This window comes from Phocoena phocoena, chromosome 1 (assembly GCF_963924675.1).
Source record: "Phocoena phocoena chromosome 1, mPhoPho1.1, whole genome shotgun sequence".
Classification (NCBI taxonomy): Eukaryota; Metazoa; Chordata; class Mammalia; order Artiodactyla; family Phocoenidae; genus Phocoena; species Phocoena phocoena.
This window is the reverse complement of record NC_089219.1, coordinates 136,507,181-136,529,574: the sequence shown is the minus strand read 5'-3', so window position 1 is coordinate 136,529,574 and position 22,394 is coordinate 136,507,181. Positions and strand designations below refer to the sequence as shown.

Here is a 22,394-nt window from a genome sequence, read left to right as displayed (position 1 = left end):
TTTTATCTCCAGAACTTTTTCATCTTCCCCAACTGAAATTCCGGACCTATTAAACACTAACTCCTCATTCCTCCCCTTCCCACAGCCCCTTGCAGCCACCATTCTACTTTCTGTGTCTATGAATCTGACTACTCTAGGTATTTCGTGTAAATGGAATCATACAATCATACACAAGCTCTCTTGAGACTGGCTTATTTCAGTTAGCATAATATCTTCAAGGTTCATCCATGTTATAACATGTCAAAGTTTCCTTCCTTTTTAAAAATGAATGATATTTGTATGTATATACTGCATTTTGTTTATCTAAATATCCATCTGTGGACAGTTGGGTTGCTTTCATATTTTGGCTATTGTGAATAATGCGGCTGTGAATGTGGGTGTGCAAATTTTTGTTTGTTTTTTTCCAACACTTTATTATGAAAATTTGTAAACATACAGGAAAGTTGAAAGAATTTTACAGTGAACATCTATATCCCTACCACTAGATTCTACCACTAGTTATTTTACTGTTTGCTTTATCAATATCTAGCCGTTTCTCCATCCATCAATTGATCTATGTTTTTGATGCATTTCAGAGTCTTTTTTTTTTTTTTTTTTTTTTTATAAATTTATTTATTCATTTATTTATTTTTGGCTGTGTTGGGTCTTCGTTTCTGTGCGAGGGCTTTCTCTAGTTGTGGCAAGCGGGGGCCACTCTTCATCGCGGTGCGCGGGCCTCTCACTGTCGCGGCCTCTCTTGCTGCGGAGCACAGACTCCAGACGCGCAGAGCTCAGTATTTGTAGCTCACGGGCCCAGCTGCTCCGTGGCACGTGGGATCTTCCCAGACCAGGGCTTGAACCCGTGTCCCCTGCATTGGCAGGCAGACTCTCAACCACTGCGCCACCAGGGAAGCCCCAGAGTCTTTTATAGACAATAAATTTTCTTCTAAATGCTTCAGCATACCTATCATTAACTAGAGTTCAGTATTAGTTTGGTTCTTCTTTTAAGGTAACGTGTATATATACAATGAAATGCACAAATCTGAAGTGCACGTTCAATTAACTTTGACAAATGCACATACCTGTGTAACCAAAACTCCTGTCAAGATATAGAACATTACTGTCACCCCAGAAAATTCCCTCATGCCCCATCCCAGGTGGTTCTTTCTCCTAATCGTACAAAGGTAACCACTGTTCTGATAATTCTTCTACCATAGATTGGTTTTGCCTGTTCTAGAACTTTATATAGATGGAATCATAATATGTACTTTTTTGTGTAAGGCTTCTTTCATTTAGCATAGTGTTTTTGAAGTTCATTGATATTGTCGTATAGATCAGTATTCTTCCTTTATATTGCTGACTAATATTCCATTGTATGAAGATGAATTCATCGTAGTGTATTTATCCATTATCTTCTGATTATCTTATTATTATTATTATTATCACTGGATTATTATTATACCTTATTATTATCACTGGATTACTTATTATTTTATACAGGATGAAGTAATATCTCCCTTGCTTACTCCATAACCCTTTAGTTACTAACATTATGGCTTAGTAAATGCTTATAAAGGGAGTTTCTAAAGTAGTGTATTTAAAATCCTTCTGAATTCCCTGATAGCTCAGCAATACCATTTCCTTTTACCTTAGATCTTAGCCAGTGAAGGAGATCAAGTATTCACTTATTTTAAATGTGTATTAGCTTCCATGCTAGCCACATCTTGCGATCATAAACTGCCACCCAGTCCTACTGCTGTCTGAGTTTTTGAAAGAACGTTGTTGGTTCACTAATGAGAGGTGGGTGGAGGTAGGAGGCTTTGTGTAGTTTCTGGTGGTTGCAGGTGGGGGAGTTCTCACTGTAGCCAGCTGCTACAATGGCAGCAGCAAAGGGTAGAAGATAGGGATAGGAGAGAGGAGGCAGAGACACTACAGGTTATTGGTAGCTGAAGTCAATCAATTGTAAATTGAAACCCAATTTTTTGGAGAGAGAAATTCAAGTCAACCTATTTGCAGTATTTCACTTAGTAATTAGACAGTACTATACCATACCATCTTTGATAAAATGGCAACTCTTGACAAATTTAAACATACCAACTTTGCCATGTTTTTGTCTACTGTATGTATGGTGTACATGCTTTGTTTGTATCTGTTCTCAAAATACCCTAAGAACATCGAGTCATTTTATAATACCATCTCTTTTCATTTAATTTGTGATATCCAGGAGAAATCTAATTTTTAAAAATTCTGCATGGTTTAAGAACAAGTAACCAAGGATATCAAAGAAGCATATAAAATATTAAGACTCACTCTGTATTTTCCAGAAGGTATGAAAGTAATACCACTTAATAGGTTAGCTGCCACCCTGCACTTTCCAAGCACTTTAGAGTCATTCATCTGTCTGAGGTAAGACGGTATTTGCACCCTTGGTTAACAGATGGGAACTCTTTCTTCCCTGCTATGTTTTACTGTATTTGAATTCCAGAATTTATCCAGAGCTCTCCAAACAGTGCTTGTGGTTTTCTGCTGACCTAACAAAGATTCCTTTTAATAATGGCTTTCCCCACAAATGTCCCAAATAGTTCTGCGATATTCTTTCAGAAGTTATTAAAACTAGAAGCAGACAAACAATCATCAGCTTTTGTGGTAACAGTAAAAATAAATTTAACTTGAAAATTTGTAAGAGATTATATCATTCATAGAAGATAAAACAATTACAATTATGTCTAAAAATAGGTAAAGTATCTCATAAGTTTGTATAAAATCTTTAAGCAAATATAAATTTAATGTGCACCTAATTGATGGTTTTCCTTCTGGAAGAGAAATTATGGAATCCTGTATCTAAACTAATTTAGTAAATTTAATAATTGCATTATATTGGTCCATATATGTTTATGGTTAACAAAGAGAAAGGAGAGAAACCGCAGGTGTTATTTACGGATTTTATCAGTAGGGGTTATGAGGATAGATAGATAGATATGCAGATATCTATAGGTAGATAGATATCTATAGATGGATATGCAGATATCTATAGATAGATAGATAGATATAGATAGATACGCAGATATCTTCTCTGCAAATTACTGGTTATTTATTACTTGAACTAATAACCTTAGAGTATGTTTACAGGAACTCTACAATTTGAAGAAGTAAAGAGTTATCACATTCAGATACCTGGTTGTGCTGATCTTTGTTCATTTAAATGCAGGATATTTGAAGGCAAAAATTCCAAAGCCTAATTTACTTTATCTATGCTTATTTACAAGTATGTTTAATCCTGCTCTTGTTTTTGAACTTCTTAATGCTGCATAAAAATATTAATCATTAGGTGGTCTTAATGTAGCTATCTTCAGCCCTTCTGCAGAAAGTCATTATCAGAGAATTCATTCTAATTCAAGGTTAATTAGTGTACCATTAAAATAATGTGTTACAAAAATTAATTACATTGCAGGTCAGAAAACCTGTTAAAAAGCATAGTGTAAATGTCTGAGAGCACATCATCCTCCTTAAAACATTGCTATACAAGTGCCACCCTTCTAGAAAATATATCCAAAGTGAAAATCACTACTGAGGTCCAGTCATAGGTGTTTCGTCTAAAGTAAATTTTTGGCACCACATATGGGAAATTTAAAATGTAACTCCCCATTAACAGTAAAATGCGTTGCTTCTCTGCTTTCCCACCGAAACAGCTAAGGATTTATAATTTAGCATTAGTCTATGTAACCCTATTGGGTTAAACCTAAGGAGAAATCAGGAATCTGGTTGAGAAATAGAAATTATCTGTACATCTTGTAGTAAAAATACTAGATATATTAATATTATGTTTTCTTACTTAACTATTAGGTACTTCTGGTAGGTTCCCTGTATAAGTCTATCAGGCATCATTTTAACTATGTAGTAATTCTTGTTAATAATTTAACATAATAGCCATAAAATGTACAGTTAAAATTAGAACTGAGAATGATACAGACTTTGACATTTTATCTGATTATTTTAATGTAAAAGCTGTGAAACAATTACATTGAACTATAAAATATTTTATACATTGGTATTAGTTCTGAGAGTCTAATTAGAATATCTGTCTATTCGTATAGAGGGTTTTGAAATTAGTGCTCTAGTAACACTAAATCAGTACACATTAGAGCTGGAGAACATTTAACATAGGCAACTCTATTCTCTACTCCACAATACATTTTTTACTTGGCTTTCAGAATTGTCTCCATTTAAAAAATTTTTAGTGGGCTCTGAGCAAAGTAGTTTTGCTCTTACAATAAACTGAATGATTTGCCCACGTTTTAAAATGTTTTGCTTCCCTTCCTCTTTGGATTTTGTTTAAGCCTATTGCAAAACAGATATTCACAGGTAAGTAAAAATAAATTGAGCAAATGAAAGAAAAAGAAAAGGACAATTTGTAAGGAAGAAGTTGTCTTACTTTTTGTTTGTTTCAAGAATAGTTCCTGGTTTGATTAGTTGAACTAATAGGTACGTGAAGAGAGTCTGTAAGGTGAAGTGTGTGAGTTTAGAAAAGCTTTCTTGAGAAGTGCTTTTTACTTTAAAGTCATCTTTGTCCCAGCTTATATCTGCTTAAATCTTTTCTAAAATGACATAAAGCAGGGATTTCAACTTAATTTGGAAAAACATTCCATTCTTTAAAAAATGACATCACTACCACCCTGAAAAAAGTAGTGTTAAGCCATACATCACTCATTTCTTCAGAAAAGCCCTTAGCTTTGGGGGTTTTGTTTATTCTTTGGACTGAGTAGGCTCCTTTCATTAACTAAACCAAGATGTCTGACAGTGGAGAAAAGAATTAACACATTGAGAGTAACCGTTCATCCTTGGTAGACAACAGTTAAAATTAATGTTTCATATTTAGTACTTTTGTCTCCTGACAGTTAATATCTATTCTGTTTTACAAGTGGCTTTCACAGTCAGCATTTGAAGACAAACACTAGCAGACTTTACTAATGTTTTGGGGATATTTCAGGGTGTAAATTTGGGATATGAAGAGGAAATGCTTAGTTTCAAAGTGATTAAATTTTCTTACATTTTAAGGAATAAACGAGTAAATTTAGATAAACTGCATTTAGATTATGATCTCTACCTAGGTTTAAGTACTTTTTTTTTTTTATCCATAGGATTTTTTTCACCAGAAGTGGACATAATTTAAAACTATCTCTGACTTTTATAGAGTACTTTAAAATTTACAAAGCATTATTTTGTAACTCATTCATTCAACAAATGTTATTGGTATTATTGTTGTTAGTGTTACCCCCACGTTGTGGGTGAGGAAGCTGTTCAGGCTGAAGAAAGTCACTGGGCTAGTACAGAACAGATTCCAGAAGTAGAACTCAGGACTTTCTATTGATTTCCAGTCTGCTGATTTTCCCATAGAACATTTTATATCAATCATTCTTAGAATAGTTAATCTACATTTTTGCATATTACTCTGTCTTTCTTCAGGCCTTATATCTTTTATATGGTCCCACACTGGATTAACAAATTCATTTATCTTTTTCTGTGTTTTTAGGGCAGAGCTCTACTCCATTGGGCTTGTGATCGAGGACATAAGGAACTAGTCACAGTCCTGCTACAACATAGAGCTGATATTAACTGTCAGGTAAGAGTGATGAAAAGGGAGCTTTTTAAAAAAAATTGGGGTAAAATCCACATAAGATAAAATTTACCATATTAACAATTTTAAAGTGTACAGTCGAGTGGCATTTAACAATGTGCAACCATCACTACTGTCTTGTCCTGCAGCATTTTCATCACCCCAGCAGTACGCTTGGTACCCATTAAGCGGTCACTCCCTATTTCCCCCTCACTCCAGACCTTAGCAACAACTAATCTGCTTTCTCAGTGGATTTGCCTCTTCTAGATATTTCATATAAATGGAGTCATAAAATATGTGGCCTTTGTTTCTGGCTTCTTTCACTTGGCATATTTTCAAGGATTATCCATGTTGTAACATGTAACAGTACTTCATTCCTTTTTGTGGCTAAATAATATTCCGTTGTATGGATAGACCACATTTTATCAATTCATCAGTTGATGAGCAGTTGGGTTGTTTCCACCCTTTGGCAGTTGTGAATAATTGCGGTGAACAATTTGTGTACATGTTTTTGTTTAAACACTTGTTTTCAGTTCTTTTGGTTCTGTACCTAGGAGGAGAATTTAAGTTATATGGTAATTTGATGTTTAACTTTTTGAGGAACCTCCAAACTTTTCCACAGGAGCTACACCATTTTACATTCCCACCAGCAGTTCATGAGAGTTCCAGTTTTTCCACATCTTCGCCAATACACATTATTTTTCTGTTCATTAGCCATTCTAATGGGCATGAAGTGATATCTCATCATGGTATGGATTTGATTTGCATTTCCCTAATGACTAATGATGCTGAGTATCTTTTCATGTACTTGTTGACAGTTTATATGTCTTCTTTGGAAAAATGTCTATTTAAGTGTTTCACCCCTTTTTAAACTGAGTTGTCTTTTATATTTAAGATCTAAAAATTCTTTATATATATTCTGGACATTAGACCATTATCAGGTGTATGATTTGCAGATATCTTCTCCCTTTTCGTGGGCTGTCTTTTCGCTTTCTTAATAGTGCCCTTTGGTGCATGTAAAGTTTTTAATTTTGATGAAGTCCAGTGTATCTATTTCCTTTTGTTGGTTGTGCTTTTGGCATCATACCTAAGAAACCTTTGCCAAATCCAGGGTCATTAAGATTTACCCCGAAATTTTCTTTCTTTCTTTTTTTCTCTTTTTTTTTTGACTGTGGCAAAATATATATAACATAAAATTTACCACTTTAACCATTTTAAGTGTACAGTTCTGTGGCATTAACTACTTTTACGGTGTTTAACCATCACCACCATTCATCTCTAGAACCTTTTCATCTTCTCCAATTGAAACTCTGTACTCATAACTAGCTCCCCATTCCCCACCCCACCCCCTCAGCCCCTGGCAGCCACCATTCTACTTTCTCTCTTCATGAATTTGACTACTCTAGACACCTCATACAAGTAGAATTGTACAATATTTGTCCTTTTGTGACTGGCTTATTTCGCTTAGCATAATGTCTTCAAGGTTCGTCCCTGATGTAGCATGTGTCAGAATTTCTTTCCTTTTTAAAACTAAATAATGTTGCATTGTATGTGTATACCATATTTTGTTTATCCAGATATCCATCTGCAGACACTTAGGTGACTTTCATCTTTTGGCTGTTGTGATTAATACTTCTATGAATATGGGTAACAAATGACTGTTTGAATCTTTGCTTTCACTTCTTTTGAGTATATACCCAGAAGTGGAATTGCTGGATCATATGGTAATTCTTCATTTAATGTTTTGAAGAATCACCATACCATTTCCACAGTGGCTGCACCATTCTACCTTCCCATCAACAATGCACAATTGTTCCAGTTTCTCCAAATCCTTACCAACACTTGTTATTTTCTGTATTTCTGATATTAGCCATCCTGGTGGGTATGAAGTGGTATTTCACTTCCATAATGATTAATGATGTTGAACATTATTAATGTTGAACAATCAATTTTGGCCATTTGTATATCTTCTTTGGAGAAATGTCTATTCATGTCCTTTGCCCATTGTTTAATTGGGTTGTTTGGGGTTTTTTTGTTGTTAAGCTGTAAGAAGTCTTTATATAGTCTGGATATCACCCCCTTATCAGATGCATGGTTTACAAATATTTTCTCCCATTCTTTGGGTTTTCTTTCACTCTGCTGATAATAGGGTCCTTTGATGCACAATAGTTTAAAATTTTGATGAAGTTCAACTTATGTATTTTTCCTTTTGTTGCCTGTGTTTTTGGTGTCATATCGAAGAAATCATTGCAAAATGCCACGCCATGAAGCTTTTTCCCAGGTTTTAAGAGCTTTATAATTTTAGCTTTGTTTTTTGACCCAAGTAAAAGGTAACGTAAGGGTCCAGCTTCATTTTTTTGCATGTGGATATTCAGTTTTCCTAGCGCCATTTATTGAAAGGCTGTCTTTTCTTCACTGAATGGTCCTGACACCCCTTGTCAAAAATCACTTGACCATATATGCAAGAGTTTGGGATCTCTATTCTATTCCATTGGTCTGTATGTCTGTCTGTATGCCACTACTACCCTGGTTTGATTACTGTAGCTTTGTAGTAATTTTTGAAATCAGGAAGTGTGAGACTTGCAACTTGTTTTTCTTTTTCAAGATGGTTTTGGCTATTCTGGGTCCCTTAAGTTTCCATATGAATTTTAGGATGGATTTTTCTAATTCTATGAAAAAGTCATTGGGGTTTTGATGGAGGTTGCATTGAATCTATAGATCGATTTGGGGAGTACAGGTTTCCCTTGCTCTCTGAAAGTAAATCATTCCTACGAAACCTTTTGTAAGCCAAAATGATGTAAAGCAAAGAAGCAATTACCTTAGGACACATCTTGCTAACGAACGCACAAAGTAAACTGAGATAAAGCACAGACGGCTCACACAGTTAAAAGTTATGGTGGCTTCGTGCTGAGATAGTGCACAGTGTAGTTCCTGGAGAAGGGGCTAGATGGTGCCGCTCTTAGTGCTCAGGGTGCGCGCTGCCTCTACAGTAGCCAGCTGCAAAACAAAGGGCGAGCACTGATTTTGCTTTTCACCTTTTTTTGTAAAAGCAAAAATCGTCTTCAGGTTTCTTTCGGTTAGCAAAAACAGGTACTAATGTAGGTCTTTAGTAAAAGTGAAGTGGCATAAAGCAGACTTTTGAAAAGCACGAGATACCTGTATTGTCATCTTAACAATGGTAAGTCTTCCAATCCATGGAATGGCCTTTTTTTGTGTCTCTAATTTCTTTCAGCATTGTTTTATAATTTTCAGTATACAGTACGTTTGCCTCCTTGGTTTAGTTTATTCCTGAGTATTTTATTCTTTTTTGACACTATTGTAAATGAAGCTATTTTCTAAATTTCCTTTTTTGATTATTCATTGTTAGTGTTTAGAAATGCAAGTGATTTTTGTGTGTTGATTTTTTATCCTGCAACTTGGCTGAATTTGCTTATTAGTTCTAACAGCTTTTTGTGGAATCTTAAGGGTTTTCTACATATAAGATATGTTCTCTATGAACAGAGGTAATTTTACTTCTTCCTTTCCAATTTGGATGCCTTTTATTTTATTTTCTTGCCTAACTGCTCTGACTAGACCTTCTAGTACTGTGTTGAATAAAAGTAGTAAAAGTGGGCATCCTTGTCTTATTTAGGAGTTTGCTTTTTAATTTAGTATAAATTATACTAAAGATAGATACAGAATGCTTTTCCTTTACGTAATATTTGTTGGCATATCCCTTCCACTTTAGTCCCCTCGGCCTCCTGGGCTCACCCTGAACTTTTCATCAAGTCTGAAATTTTCAGTTCTAATTATACTCTCCAATTCATTTCACTCTAAATCTCTTATTTGACTTTATGGAAATCCTGAGTCCCTTGACTGATCTGCCTTCTCCCATTTTAGTTCATTTTGTACACTCTCATGCAATTATCCTCATCTTCATTCCCATTCCCTGTTTTTCAACTATGGTAGCCACCTGGCAAAACGCTAATTCTGATTACAGTTGCCTGCCTTCTATACATCTATACTCTGGGTCTGGGCAAAGCTAGAAAAAAAAATTACTCAGCCTGGATATTATCATAAATCATGGTATCCATCTTTAATTTTGACTGGCAAGTCTTACGGTCTTTCTTATTCTCACATTTTCCCTTATTTCACAGACAAAATAGAAGACCTCTTTATCTCCAACCTGTCTCTCAGCCAGTAGCTGAAGCAACATATATTTCTTGGACACCCCTCAGACACTTCAAATGCACAGTGTCTAACACTGAACTTACCATCTCTCAACAGCCACCGCCCCCGCCCCCCCGTAATTGGCATCAGCATCCACCCAGTGCTCCAGGACTCATCCTTTATTCTTCTCTCATTTTCACACCACTGAAGTCCTATAGGTTCTGCCTGCTAAGTGTACCTCAAATCTGTCCACTTCTCTATTTCAGCATTGCCAACACACTAGTTTAAGCTTATTAAATTATTTCAGCAGCTCACAACTATATCCCTGCTTCTAATCTTGATGTCCTTCGATACATTTCCCACTTTTCATCTGGAGATTCTTTCTAAAATGCTAATTTTCAGGGGCTTCCCTGGTGGCGCAGAGATTGAGAATCCTCCTGCCAATGCATGGGACACGGGTTCGAGCCCTGGTCCGGGAAGATCCCACATGCCGCGGAGCAACTGAGCCCGTGCGCCGCAACTACTGAGCCTGCGCTCTAGAGCCCGTGCTCCGCAATAAGAGAAGCCACCGCAATGAGAAGCCCACGCACTGCAATGAAGACCCAACACAGCCAAAAATAGATAAATAAATTGGGGGAAAAAAGAATGAAATGCTAATTTTCAAATGTTCTCGTTTACTTTTATTATTCTAAGGTAAAATCTAAATTTAATTTGCCCTATAAAACCCTTCATGATCTGGACCTTGCTTACCTCTCCACTTATTTCTCAGCACACTCCTAGCTTATGGTATGCTGAGTTCCACTGGTTCTGAAGAACTTGACATGCTGCTCACCTGTTGGCTGCCTTTTTTTTTTTTGAACATCTTTATAGGAGTGTAATTGCTTTACATTGTTGTGTTAGTTTGTGCTGTATAACAAAGTGAGTCAGCTATATGTATACATATATCCCCATATCCCCTCCCTCTTCAGCCTCCCTCCCACCCTCCCTATCTCACCCCTCTAGATGGTCACAAAGCACCAACCTGATCTCCCTGTTCTATGCAGCTGCTTCCCACTAGCTATGTATTTTACATTTCGTAGTGTATATATGTCAGTGCCACTCTCTCACTTCGTCCCGGCTTATCCTTCCCCTTCCCGTGTCCTCAAGTCTGTTTTCTACGTCTGCATCTTTATTCCTGTCCTGCCCCTAGGTTCTTCAGAACCTTTTTAGATTCCATATGTATCTGTTAGCATACAGTATTTGTTTTTCTCTTTCTGACTTACTTCATTCTGTATGACAGACTCTAGGTCCATCCACCTCGCTACAAATAACTCAATTTCGTTTCTTTTTATGGCTCAGTAGTATTCCATTGTATATATGAGTCACATCTTCTTTACCCATTCATCTGTCAGTGGACACTTAGGTTGCTTCCATGTCCTGGCTATTGTAAATAGTACTGCAATGAACATTTTGGTACATGACTCTTTTTGAATTATGGTTTTCTCAGGGTATAAGCACAGTAGTGGGATTGCTGGGTGATATGGTAGTTCTATTTGCAGTTTTTTAAGGAACCTCCATACTGTTCTCCATAGAGAACAGTATCAATTTACATTCCCACTAACAGTGCAAGAGTGTTCCCTTTTCTCCACACCCTCTCCAGCATTTATTGTTTATAGGTTTTTTTGATGATGGCCATTCTGACTGGTGTGAGGTGATACCTCATTGTAGTTCTGATTTGCATTTCTCTATTAATTAGTGATGTTGAGCATCCTTTTATGTGTTTGTTGGCAGTCTGTATATCTTCTTGGAAGAAATGTATAGTTAGGTCTTCTGCCTATTTTGGCATTGGGTTGTTTGTTTTTTTGATATTGAGATGCATGAGCTGCTTGTATATTTTGGAGATTAATCCTTTGTCAGTTGCTTCGTTTGCAAATATTTTCTCCCATTCTGAGGGTTGTCTTTTCGTCTTGTTTATGGTTTCCTTTGCTGTCGAAAGTTTTTAAGTTTCATTAGGTCCCATTTGTTTATTTTTGTTTGTACTTCCATTTCTCTAGGAGGTGGGTCAAAAAGGATCTTGCTGTGATATATGTCACAGAGTGTTCTGCCTATGTTTTCCTATAAGAGTTTTATAGTGTCTGGCCTTACATTTAGGTCTTTAATCCATTTTGAATTTATTTTTGTGTACGGTGTTAGGGAGTGTTCTAATTTCATTCTTTTACATGTAGCTATCCAGTTTTCCCAGCACCACTTATTCAAGAGGCTGTCTTTTCTCCATTATATATTCTTGCCTCCTTTATCAAAGATAACGTGACCATATGTGTGTGGGTTTATCTCTGGGCTTTCTATCCTGTTTCATTGACCTATATTTCTGTTTTTGTGCCAGTACCATACTGTCTTGATTACTGTAGCTTTGTAGTATAGTCTGAAGTCAGGGAGCCTGATTCCTCCAGCTCCGTTTTTCTTTCTCAAGATTGCTTTGGCTGTTCGAGGTCATTTATGTTTCCATACAAATTGTGACATTTTTTTGTTCTAGTTCTCTGAAAAATGCCATTGGTAGTTTGATAGTGATTGCATTGAATCTGTAGATTGCTTTGGGTAGTATAGTCATTTTCACAATGTTGATTCTTCCAATCCAAGAACATGGTATATCTCTCCATCTGTTGGTATAATCTTTAATTTCTTTCATCAGTGTCTTATAGTTTTTTGCATACAGGTCTTTTGTCTGCTTAGGTAGGTTTATTCCTAGGTTTTTTATTCTTTTTGTTGCAGTGGTAAGTGGGAGTGTTTCCTTAATTTCAGTTCCAGTTTTTTCATCACTAGTGTATAGGAGTGCAAGAGATTTCTGTGCATTAATTTTGTATACTGCTACTTTACCAGATTCATTGATTAGCTCTAGTAGTTTTCTGGTAGCATCTTTAGGATTCTCTATGTATAGTATTATGTCATCTGCAAACAGTGACAGTTTCACGTCTTCTTTTCTGATTTGGATTCCTTTTATTTCTTTTTTGTCTCTGATTGCTGTGGCTAAAACTTCTAAAACTATGTTGAATAATAGTGGTGAGAATGGGCAGCCTTGTCTTGTTCCTGATGAGAGTGGAAATGGTTTCAGTTTTTCACCATTGAGAGTGATGTTGGCTGTGGGTTTGTCATATATGGCCTTTATAAAATGTTGAGGTAAGTTCCCTCTATGCCTACTTTTGGAGAGTTTTTATCATAAATGGGTGTTGAATTTTTTGAAAGCTTTTTCTGCATCTGTTGAGATTATCATATGGTTTTTATTCTTCAGTTTGTTAATATGGTGTATCACATTGATTGATTTGCATATATTCAAGAATCCTTGCATTCCTGGGATAACCCCCACTTTATCATGGTATATGATCCTTTTAATGTGCTTCTGTATTCTGTTTGCTAGTATTTTGTTGAGGATTTTCACATCTATGTTCATTAGTGATACTGGCCTGTAGTTTTCTTTTTTTGTAACATTTTTGTCTGGCTTTGGTATCAGCATGATGGTGGCCTCGTAGAAGGACTTTGGGAGTGTTCCTCCCTCTGCTATATTTTGGAAGAGTTTGAGAAGAATAGGTCTTAACTCTTTTGTAAGTGTTTGATAGAATTCACCTGTGAAGCCGTCTGGTCCTGGGCTTTTGTTTATTGGAAGATTTTTAATCACAGTTTCAATTTCAGTGCTTGTGATTGGTCTGTTTACATTTTCTGTTTCTTCCAGGTTCAGTCCTGGAAGGTTGTGCTTTTCTACTAATATGTCCATTTCTTCCAGATTGTCCATTTTATTGGCATATAGATGCTTTTAGTAATCTCTCATGGTCCTTTGTATTTCTGCAGTGTCAGTTGTTACTTCTCCTTTTTCATTTCTAATTCTGTTGATTTGTCTTCCCCCTTTTTCATTTCATGCATCTGGCTAATGGTTTATCAATTTTGTTTATCTTCTCAAAGAACCAGCTTTTAGTTTTATTGATTTTTGCTATCATTGCCTACATTTCTCTTTCATTTATTTCTGATCTGATCTTTATGATTTCTTTCCTTCTGCTAACTTTGGGGATTTTTTGGTCTTCTTTCTTTAATTGCTTTAGGTGTAAGGTTAGGTTGTTTGAGATTTTTCTTGTTTATTGAGATAGGATTGTATTGCTATGAACTTCCCTCTTAGAACTGCTTTTGCTCCATCCCATAGGTTTTGGGTCATCGTGTTTTCATTGTCATTTTTTGATTTCCTCTTTGGTTTCTTCAGTGATCTCTTGGTTATTTAGTAGCGTGTTGTTTAGCCTCCATGTGTTTTTTTTTTTTTTTTTTTTGGTGGTACGCGGTCCTCTCACTGCTGCAGCCCCTCCCGTTGCGGAGCACAGGCTCTGGTCGCACTGGCCCAGTGGCCATGGCCCACGGGCCCAGTCGCTGCGCAGCATGTGGGATCTTCCCGGACTGGGGCACGAACCCGTGTCCCCTGCATTGGCAGGCGGACTCTCAACCGGTGCACCACCAGGGAAGCTCCTCTATTTTTTTAACATTTTTTTTTCTGTAACTGATATCTAGGCTCATAGCGTTGTGGTCGGGAAGGATACTTGATACGATTTCAGTTTTCTTAAATTTACCAAGGCTTGATTTGTGACCCAAGATATGATCTATCCTGGAAAATGTTTCATGAGCACTTAAGAAAAAAGTGTATTCTGTTGTTTTTAATGAAATGTCCTATAAATATCAGTTAGGTCCATCTTGTTTAATGTGTCATTTAAAGCTTGTGTTTCCTTATTAATTTTCATTTTGGTTGATCTGTCCATTGGTGAAAGTGGGGTGTTAAAGTCCCTGCTATTATTGTGTTACTCTTGATTTCCCCTTTTGTGGCTGTTAGCATTTTTTGCCTTATGTATTGAGGTGCTCCTATGTTGGGTGCGTAAATATTTACAACTGTTACATTTTTTTCTTGGATTGATTCCTTGTTCATTATTTAGTGTCCTTCTTTGTCTCCTGTAATAGTTTTTAAAGTGTATTTTGTCTGATATGAGAATTGCTACTCGAGCTTTCTTTTGATTTCCATTTGCATGGAATATCTTTTTCCATCCCTTCAGACTTTCAGTCTATATGTGTCCCTAGGTTGAAGTGGGTCTCTTGTAGACAGCATATAAATGGGTCTTGTCTTTGTATCCATTCAGCCTGTTTGGGTTTTTCAGTTGGAGCGTTAAACCATTTATATTTAAGGTAATTATCAATATGTATGTTCCTTTACCATTTTCTTAATTGTTTTGGGTTTGTTATTGTAGGTCCTTTCCTTCTCTTGTGTTTCCTGCCTAGAGAAGTTTCTTTAACATTTGTTGTAAAGCTGGTTTGGTGGTGCTGAATTCTCTGAGCTTTTGCTTGTCTGTAAAGGTTTTAATTTCTCTGTCAAATCTGAGTGAGATCCTTGCTGGGTAGAGTAATCTTGGTTGTAGGTTTTTCCCTTTCATCATTTTAAATATGTCATGCCACTCCTTTCTGGCTTGCAGAGTTTGTGCTGAAGGATCAGCTGTTAACCTTAAGGGGATTCCCTTGTATGTCATTTGTTACTTTTCCCTTGCTGATTTTAATATCTTTTCTTTGTATTTAATTTTTCATAGTTTGATTAATATGTGTCTTGGCGTGTTTCTCCTTGGATTTATCCTGTATGGGACTCTCTGTGCTTCCTCGACTTGATTGACTATTTCCTTTCCTCTATTAGGGACGTTTTCAACTATAATCTCTTCAAATATTTTCTCAGTCCCTTTCTTTGTCTCTTCTTCTGGGACCCCTATAATTCGAATGTTGGGTGCGATTAATGTTGTCCCAGAGGTATCTGAGACTGTCCTCAATTCTTTTCATTCTTTTTTCTTTATTCTGCTCTGTGGTAGTTATTTCCACTATTTTATCTTCAAGGTCACTTATCCGTTTTTCTGCCTCAGTTATTCTGCTATTGATTCCTTCTAGAGAATTTTTAATTTCATTTATTATCTTGTTCATCATTGTTTGTTTGCTCTTTAGTTCTTCTGTATCCTTGTTAAACATTTCTTGTATTTTCTCCATTCTATTTCCAAGATATTGGATTATGTTTACTGTCATTACTCTGAATTCTTTTTCAGGTAGACTGCCTGTTTCATCTTCATTTGTTTGGTCTGGTGGGTTTTTACCTTGCTCCTTCATCTGCTGCGTATTTCTCTGTCTTCCCATTTTGCTTAACTTACTGTGTTTGGGGTCTCCTTTTCACAAGCTGCAGGTTCATAGTTCCCATTGTTTTTGGTGTCTGCCCCCAGTAGGTAAGGTTGGTTCAGTGGATTGTGTAGGCTTCCTGGTGGAGGGGACTAGTGCCCGTGTTCTGGTGGATGAGGCTGGATCTTTTCTTTCTGGTGGGCAGGACTGAGTTCTGTGGTGTCTTTCGGGGTGTCTGTGAACTTACTATGATTTTAGGCAGCCTCTCTGCTAATGTTTGGGGTTGTGTTCCTGTCTTGCTAGTTGTTTGGCATGGGGTGGCCAGCACTGGAGCTTGCTGGTTGTTGAGTGGAGCTGGGTCTTAGCGTTGAGGTGGAGCTCTCTGGGACAGCTCTCGCCGATTGATATTACATGGGGCCGGGAGGTCTCCGGTGGTCCAGTGTCCTGAACTTGGCTCTCCCACTTCCGAGGCTCAGGCCTGACACCCAGCTGGAGCACTGAGATCCTGTCAGACACATGGCTCAGAAGAAAAGGGAGAAAAAAATAGAATAAAATAAAATAAAGGTATTAAAATGAAAAATTTTTTTAATTATTAAAAAATTAAAAAGTAATTTAAAAAAGAGAGCAACCAAACCAATAAACAAATCCACCAATGATAACAAGCACTAAAAACTAAACTAAGATAAACATATAAATCAGAAAGTACTCAGTCTCATACAGTAAACCCCAAGTCTGCAGTTGCTCCCAAAGTCTGCTGCTTCAATTTTGGGATGATCATTGTCTATTCAAGTGTTCCACAGATGCAGGGAGATCAAGTTGATTGTGGAGATTTAATCTGCTGCTCCTGAGGCTGCTGGGAGAGATTTCCCTTTCTCTTCTTTGTTCGCACAGCTCCTGGGGTTCAGCTTTGGTTTTGGCCCTGCCTCTGCATGTAGGTTGCCTGAGGGTGTCTCTTCTTCACCCAGAAAGGCAGGGGTTAAAGGAGAAGCTGATTAGGGGGCTCTGGCTCACGCAGGCCTGGGTGAGGGAGGGGTACAGAATACGAGGTGAGCCTGCAGTGGCAGAGGCTGGTGTGACATTGCCACAGCCTGAGGTGTGCCGTGCGTTCTCCTGGGGAAGTTGTCCCTGGATCACGGGACCCTGGCAGTGACGGGATGCACAGTTCCCAGGTGGGGAGGTGTGGATAGTGACCTGTGCTTGCACACAGGCTTCTTGGTGGCTGCAGCAGCAGCCTTAGCATTTCATGCCCGTCTCTGGTGTCCACGCTGATAGCCACAGCTTGCACCCATCTCTGAAGCTTATTTAGGCAGTGCTCTGAATCCCTTCTCCTCGTGCACCCTGAAACAATGGTCTCTTGCCTCTTAAGTCCAGAATATTTTCCCGAACCCCCTCTCAGCCAGCTGTGGTGCATCAGCCCCTTTCAGGCTGTGTTCACGCAGCCAATCCCAGTCCTCACCCTGGTATCTGACCTCTGAAGCCCGAGCCTCAGCTCCCAGCCCCCGCCCGCCCCGGCTTGTGAGCAGACAAGCCTCTCGGGCTGGTGAGTGCTGGTCGGCACCGATCCTCCATGCAGGAATCTCTCCGCTTTGCCCTCTGTACCCCTCTTGCTGCGCTCTCCTCCATGGCTCCGAAGCTTCCCCCCCACCCACTCCCCGTCTCTGCCAGTGAAGGGGCTTCCTAGTGTGTGGAAGCATTTCCTCCTTCACAGCTCCCTCCCAGAGTTGCAGGTCCTGTCCCTATTCTTTTGTCTCTGTTTTTTCTTTTTTCTTTTGCCCTACCCATGTACGTGGGGAGTTCTTGCCTATTGGGAAGTCTTAGGCCTCCTGCCAGCATTCAGTAGGTGTTCTCTAGGAGTTGTTCCACATGTAAATGTATTTTTGATGTATTTGTGAGGAGGAAGGTGATCTCCACATCTAACTCCTCTGCTGTTTTGAAGGTCCTCCTGTTGGTCTTCTTAGATACTGTTTTCTGTCTCCTTTGTTCTCCCTCCTAGGCCTCAGTTTACACATCATTTCCTCCAGGAAGCCTTCCTTCACTCTGACCAGATAGACACCCCCACTTATATAGCTCCCTGTTCTTAAGCTCATCAAAGAGCTACCACAGTGCAGTCACCTTGTTTTGTAATTCACTGTTTACGTCCTCAGCACCACCATATACAGGTACCAGAGTATGCTTGTATGACCAGTGCCTCGTATGTCTGACATATAGTCAGTGCTCAGTAAATATTGAACAAAGGAATATCAGCTTATAAAGAAGTTGGCAAAGTGTTAGAAAAAATATATCATGACAACCAGAAAAGACCAAAGCATTTACCAGAACCTTTGGGGTATCCTTGTTATTTTATTAGAATAAATACTTCTTTCCCCGCTAGACATGTGTGCGTTCTTCTTGGGCCAGTTCCCTAGCTTCGAGTCATAGGTCAAACTCATAACCTTAAGCCATATATATTTCACTGATTTTTTTTAGTAGTTCGTATATATACAAAGGAAAGAAAACTCAAAAAATGCAAAAGACTAACTTTAAATAATTCTTTCTCCTATCCTTGTTTCAGAACTTTGATGTTTTAAGGAATATTAGCATTTTCATTGTGATATAATTATTATTAAAATTTTCTTCTAGTACTTTCATCATTTCATGGTTTCTGTGATCCATCTAGAATTAATTTGTGTCACATGTATGCAATAGGAATTTTATTTTTGTCCAGATGTTGCCAGCTTTGCTTTTGTCTAGATGATTAGCTAGTTGTTCCAATAATGTTTATTGAATAATCTTTTCTCTACTGATTTGAAGTGTCTTCTTTTTATAGTCTTACTTCATCTACATATTTCACTGTGTTTCTCGGCTGTTCTGTTGCTCTGTTTTTCTGTTCATGTACTTGTGCTATGCTGTTTTAAGTATTGTAGCTTCAAAATATGTTTTAATACCTGGCAGGATAGATTACTTAATTACTAGTTATTCAGAATATTCTCTGTTATTTTTGCTTGTTTATTTTTCTTTGTGAACTTTAAAATCATCTTTCCAACCCTCACTTCCCCCAGTCACCACCAACACTAAGTTAAAAAACAAACAAAAACTTATTGGTGCACGCATGACTTTTATTTGGTTTGCATTGTCGGGGGTAGTATTTTAGAGGGAAGTGTCCCTAGTTTAGGCTCAGCCTGAAGTTTTTGCTGGTGGATTTCTTGTATTCTATTTGTTTGAGTATTATAAGACAAACAATACAAAAAACTGCTGTACGTGGCTTTATAGAATGCTCTTTACCTAACACTAAACTTTAATGCAAAGTAAAAGTTCCACGTAGGTTTTAAGGATGGATCAGTTGGGACTATATGCCTGGCCAGTGTTTTCCTTGCCCTCTTTGTTTTCATATGACCACTCTGTGTTGCCCCTAGCCTTGGTTTTCCTTTATTATTGACAGTCCTAATCCATATGATCTAGCTTCAGTTAAGGGAATGCTTTTGGCTTTGTCAGTTTGGGTTGCTAACATGCTTCCAAATCAGAGGGCTTTTGGAGATTAACTCTCAGAATAGCTTTCCCCTTGTAATTTCTTCTTAGGTTTCCTTATTGAAAACTCTTTTCAAATATAAACAATACAAACATAATAAATGGAAGGAAATGTTCATCTCCCTCATGACTCAGTCTTTCTGAAACAACATTATTATTGACTGGCCTATTGGTGGCCAAAAAGGAAAATCAATTTTATTAGAAGTATTTGCTTGGCCACAGATCTTGGTACTAACCCAGCAGAGACAGGCTGATGTTATCTAGTATCTGAAGACTAATTTTTACCATTAGCCTGAAACGGAGTAGTAATTAAAGATATGTCAACGTCTACTCTGTGTTTTCCTGTCATTTTTACCTTTCAGTATATCTCATATATACTTTTATTGCACTGCAGTTTCTGCATTCTGTGACTCTGATGGAATTGGATCTTTTAATTTTATTTCTGAGAAAGATCCTTTATAGATTTCATTTGTTATCTGGCAGTATTATGAACACAGTTTTGTCTTTTCCACTGCTTGGTATTGATTTTTAGTTCAGCTCTGGAAGTTAGGTCCTTAACTACATTTGAGATTAGGATATGGGTTAAATACACACCCCACCCCCACCCCCACCAGACCTCTTGAGTAAGTTTGATCTTTAAGTCCTGGAGAATGATTAAAACCACTCTAAAAGCACATTTTAAAGTATCCGAATGCTAGATTTATTGCTAGACCTCTCAGATTTATAGTAAAGTAGTGTTAAGGAAATAAGAGAGGTTGGGGGAGAAGTGGGAGCGTCTGTGGTGTTGGATGTCTACACTGTGTCCTGGGTGTTAAGCACTTCCAAAGAAGAATATTTTGAGTGTTACTGAAATGTTTAAGGACTTTGTGATTTATAAATTACATAAACTTACGGTTTATATAATGGCACAGAGCTACATACCCTCTCACTGAATACCTTCATGACTGTGTGTTACAGAAAATTTCAAAAAACGTGAGATTTAACTAGATTTATTGCAGTGACCATTTTGTAATATATACAGATATCGAATCATTGTGTTGTATACCTGAAACCAATATGATGTTATATGTCAGTTATATCTCAGTTTTAATAAAGAATACTTGTGAAATGAAAGAATCTGAAAAGAAGAAATGCTATATGCAGATATAGTTTTATGAAATAAGTAGGAAATATATATTTTAAAAAAAAAGAATGGGGCTAATGAGAATTCTAGATTACTCCAGGGTGTTGTGGGGCTTAAAATGATGACAGCAGCTCCTCTACCTCAGGGCTAGCCTACTGTTCTTTGGCCGAGTCTGCTCTTCCCCAAGTTCACCGGGCATATTGCTGCCAGTAGAGCCTTCCCAAGACTGCTGTTTATTATGTCACTGACCTGTTCAAAACTCTTTAATGACTTCCCTGCTTATAGAATGAATTCCAAACTCTAGATTTGAATTCAGAGTTCTCTATCATGGGTTGTGGGGGAGGGGGGGCGGCGGCAAGAGGAAAGTATATAAAGCAGTAAATAAAACCATCTGTAATTCTATTGTGTGTGTGTTGGGGGGGTAGGATATAAAACAGTTTTTTAGTATTTGCCATGTACCAAGCATCTTATGTATAGTCATCACATTAATCTGATAATGTAGGTATATTATTTGCATTTTCGTGATAAAGACACAGAAGGCATAGAGTTAGTTAGTGACAAAGTTTAGACTTGAACATGTTCTGATTCCAAAGCCCAAGCCCTTATCCTCTCCTCTGTAAAATTTGAGTACATTTCCTCATCTTTATTTTTTCTGCTTACATGTATATAACATTTTAAAGATAGTTGGTACATTATTGCATACAGAGTAGTTTTTCCTAATTATCTAAAATACTGAGATATAAAATACATTCAGTGAGGTACATATAGTACAAAAAATTAAGTATACAACCTAATGCATTATATATGTGTGTGTGTGTATCTGTGCAACTGCCATCTATATCAAATTAGAATACTTCCAGAACCCCTTGCAGGTTTGTTTCCATAAGCTACTTCCTGTCACTATCAATCCTTCCACCCCCGCTCTGAGGTAACTATTATTCTGACTTCCATCATCATCAGTTAGTTCTGTCTCTTCTTGAAATTCAGATATTTAGAATATTATAATATATTCTTTTGGATCAGGCTTATTATGCTCAATAAAACAGTTGTAAGAGTCATCCAGGTTGTTACGTATTTCATTTGTTCCTTTATTTGTATTGCTGTGTAACATTTCATTGTATGCATATACCACAATATATCCATTCTCCTGTTGATGGATATTTAGTTTTTAGGGGCTTTTTTCTGTCCCTTCAGTTTTAGGCTACTATGAATAAAGTGCCTGTGAACATTCTTGAACATGGACATATACACATATATTTCCATTCCTCTTGTGTATATACTTAGGAGTAGAATTGCTGGGTGGTAAGATAACTGTGTTTAACCTTTTGGGGAACTGCTATGGTTTTTCAAAGAGGCTTCCCCATTTTACATTCCCACCAGCAATGTATGAGAGTTCCAGTTTCCCAACATCCTTGTCAACATTTGTTATTATCAGTCTTTTTGATTACACCCATCCTAGCATATCCCATCGTGGTTTTGAATTTCATTTCCCCTGTGGTTAATGATGTTGAGCATCTTTTCATGTGCTTACTGACCATTTTTATATGTTCTTTTTTTAAATAGTATATGATTCATGATTATTTATAAATTTATTTATAAATTTATTTATTTTTTAAATTTATTTTTGCCTGCATGGGGTCTTCATTGCTGCACGCGGGCTTTCTCTAGTTGCGGCAAGCAGGGGCTACTCTTTGTTGTGGTGCGCAGGCTTCTCATTGCAGTGGCTTCTCTTGTTGCGGAGCACGGCCTCTAGGTGCGCAGGCCTCAGTAGTTGTGGTGCACGGGCTTAGCTGCTCCGCAGCATGTGGGATCTTCCCAGACCAAAGCTAGAACCCATGTCTCCTGCATTGGCAGGCGGGTTCTTAACCACTGTGCAACCAG

The 22,394-nt window shown here is 37.5% G+C and overlaps 1 protein-coding gene across 2 annotated transcripts in view; it reads left to right on the top strand.

Moving 5' to 3' along the window:
- ACBD6 (acyl-CoA binding domain containing 6) overlaps positions 1-22,394 on the top strand; it is a 236,325-nt gene that overhangs the window by 93,017 nt on the left and 120,914 nt on the right. For both annotated transcript variants that reach the window (XR_010656122.1, XM_065882184.1), the window contains exon 6: positions 5,510-5,599. Coding sequence is in view for 1 of the 2 variants with exons in the window: in XM_065882184.1 (XP_065738256.1) it covers positions 5,510-5,599 (90 nt within the window). In the remaining variant the exon portion in view is untranslated. The remainder of the gene's footprint in view (positions 1-5,509; positions 5,600-22,394) is intronic.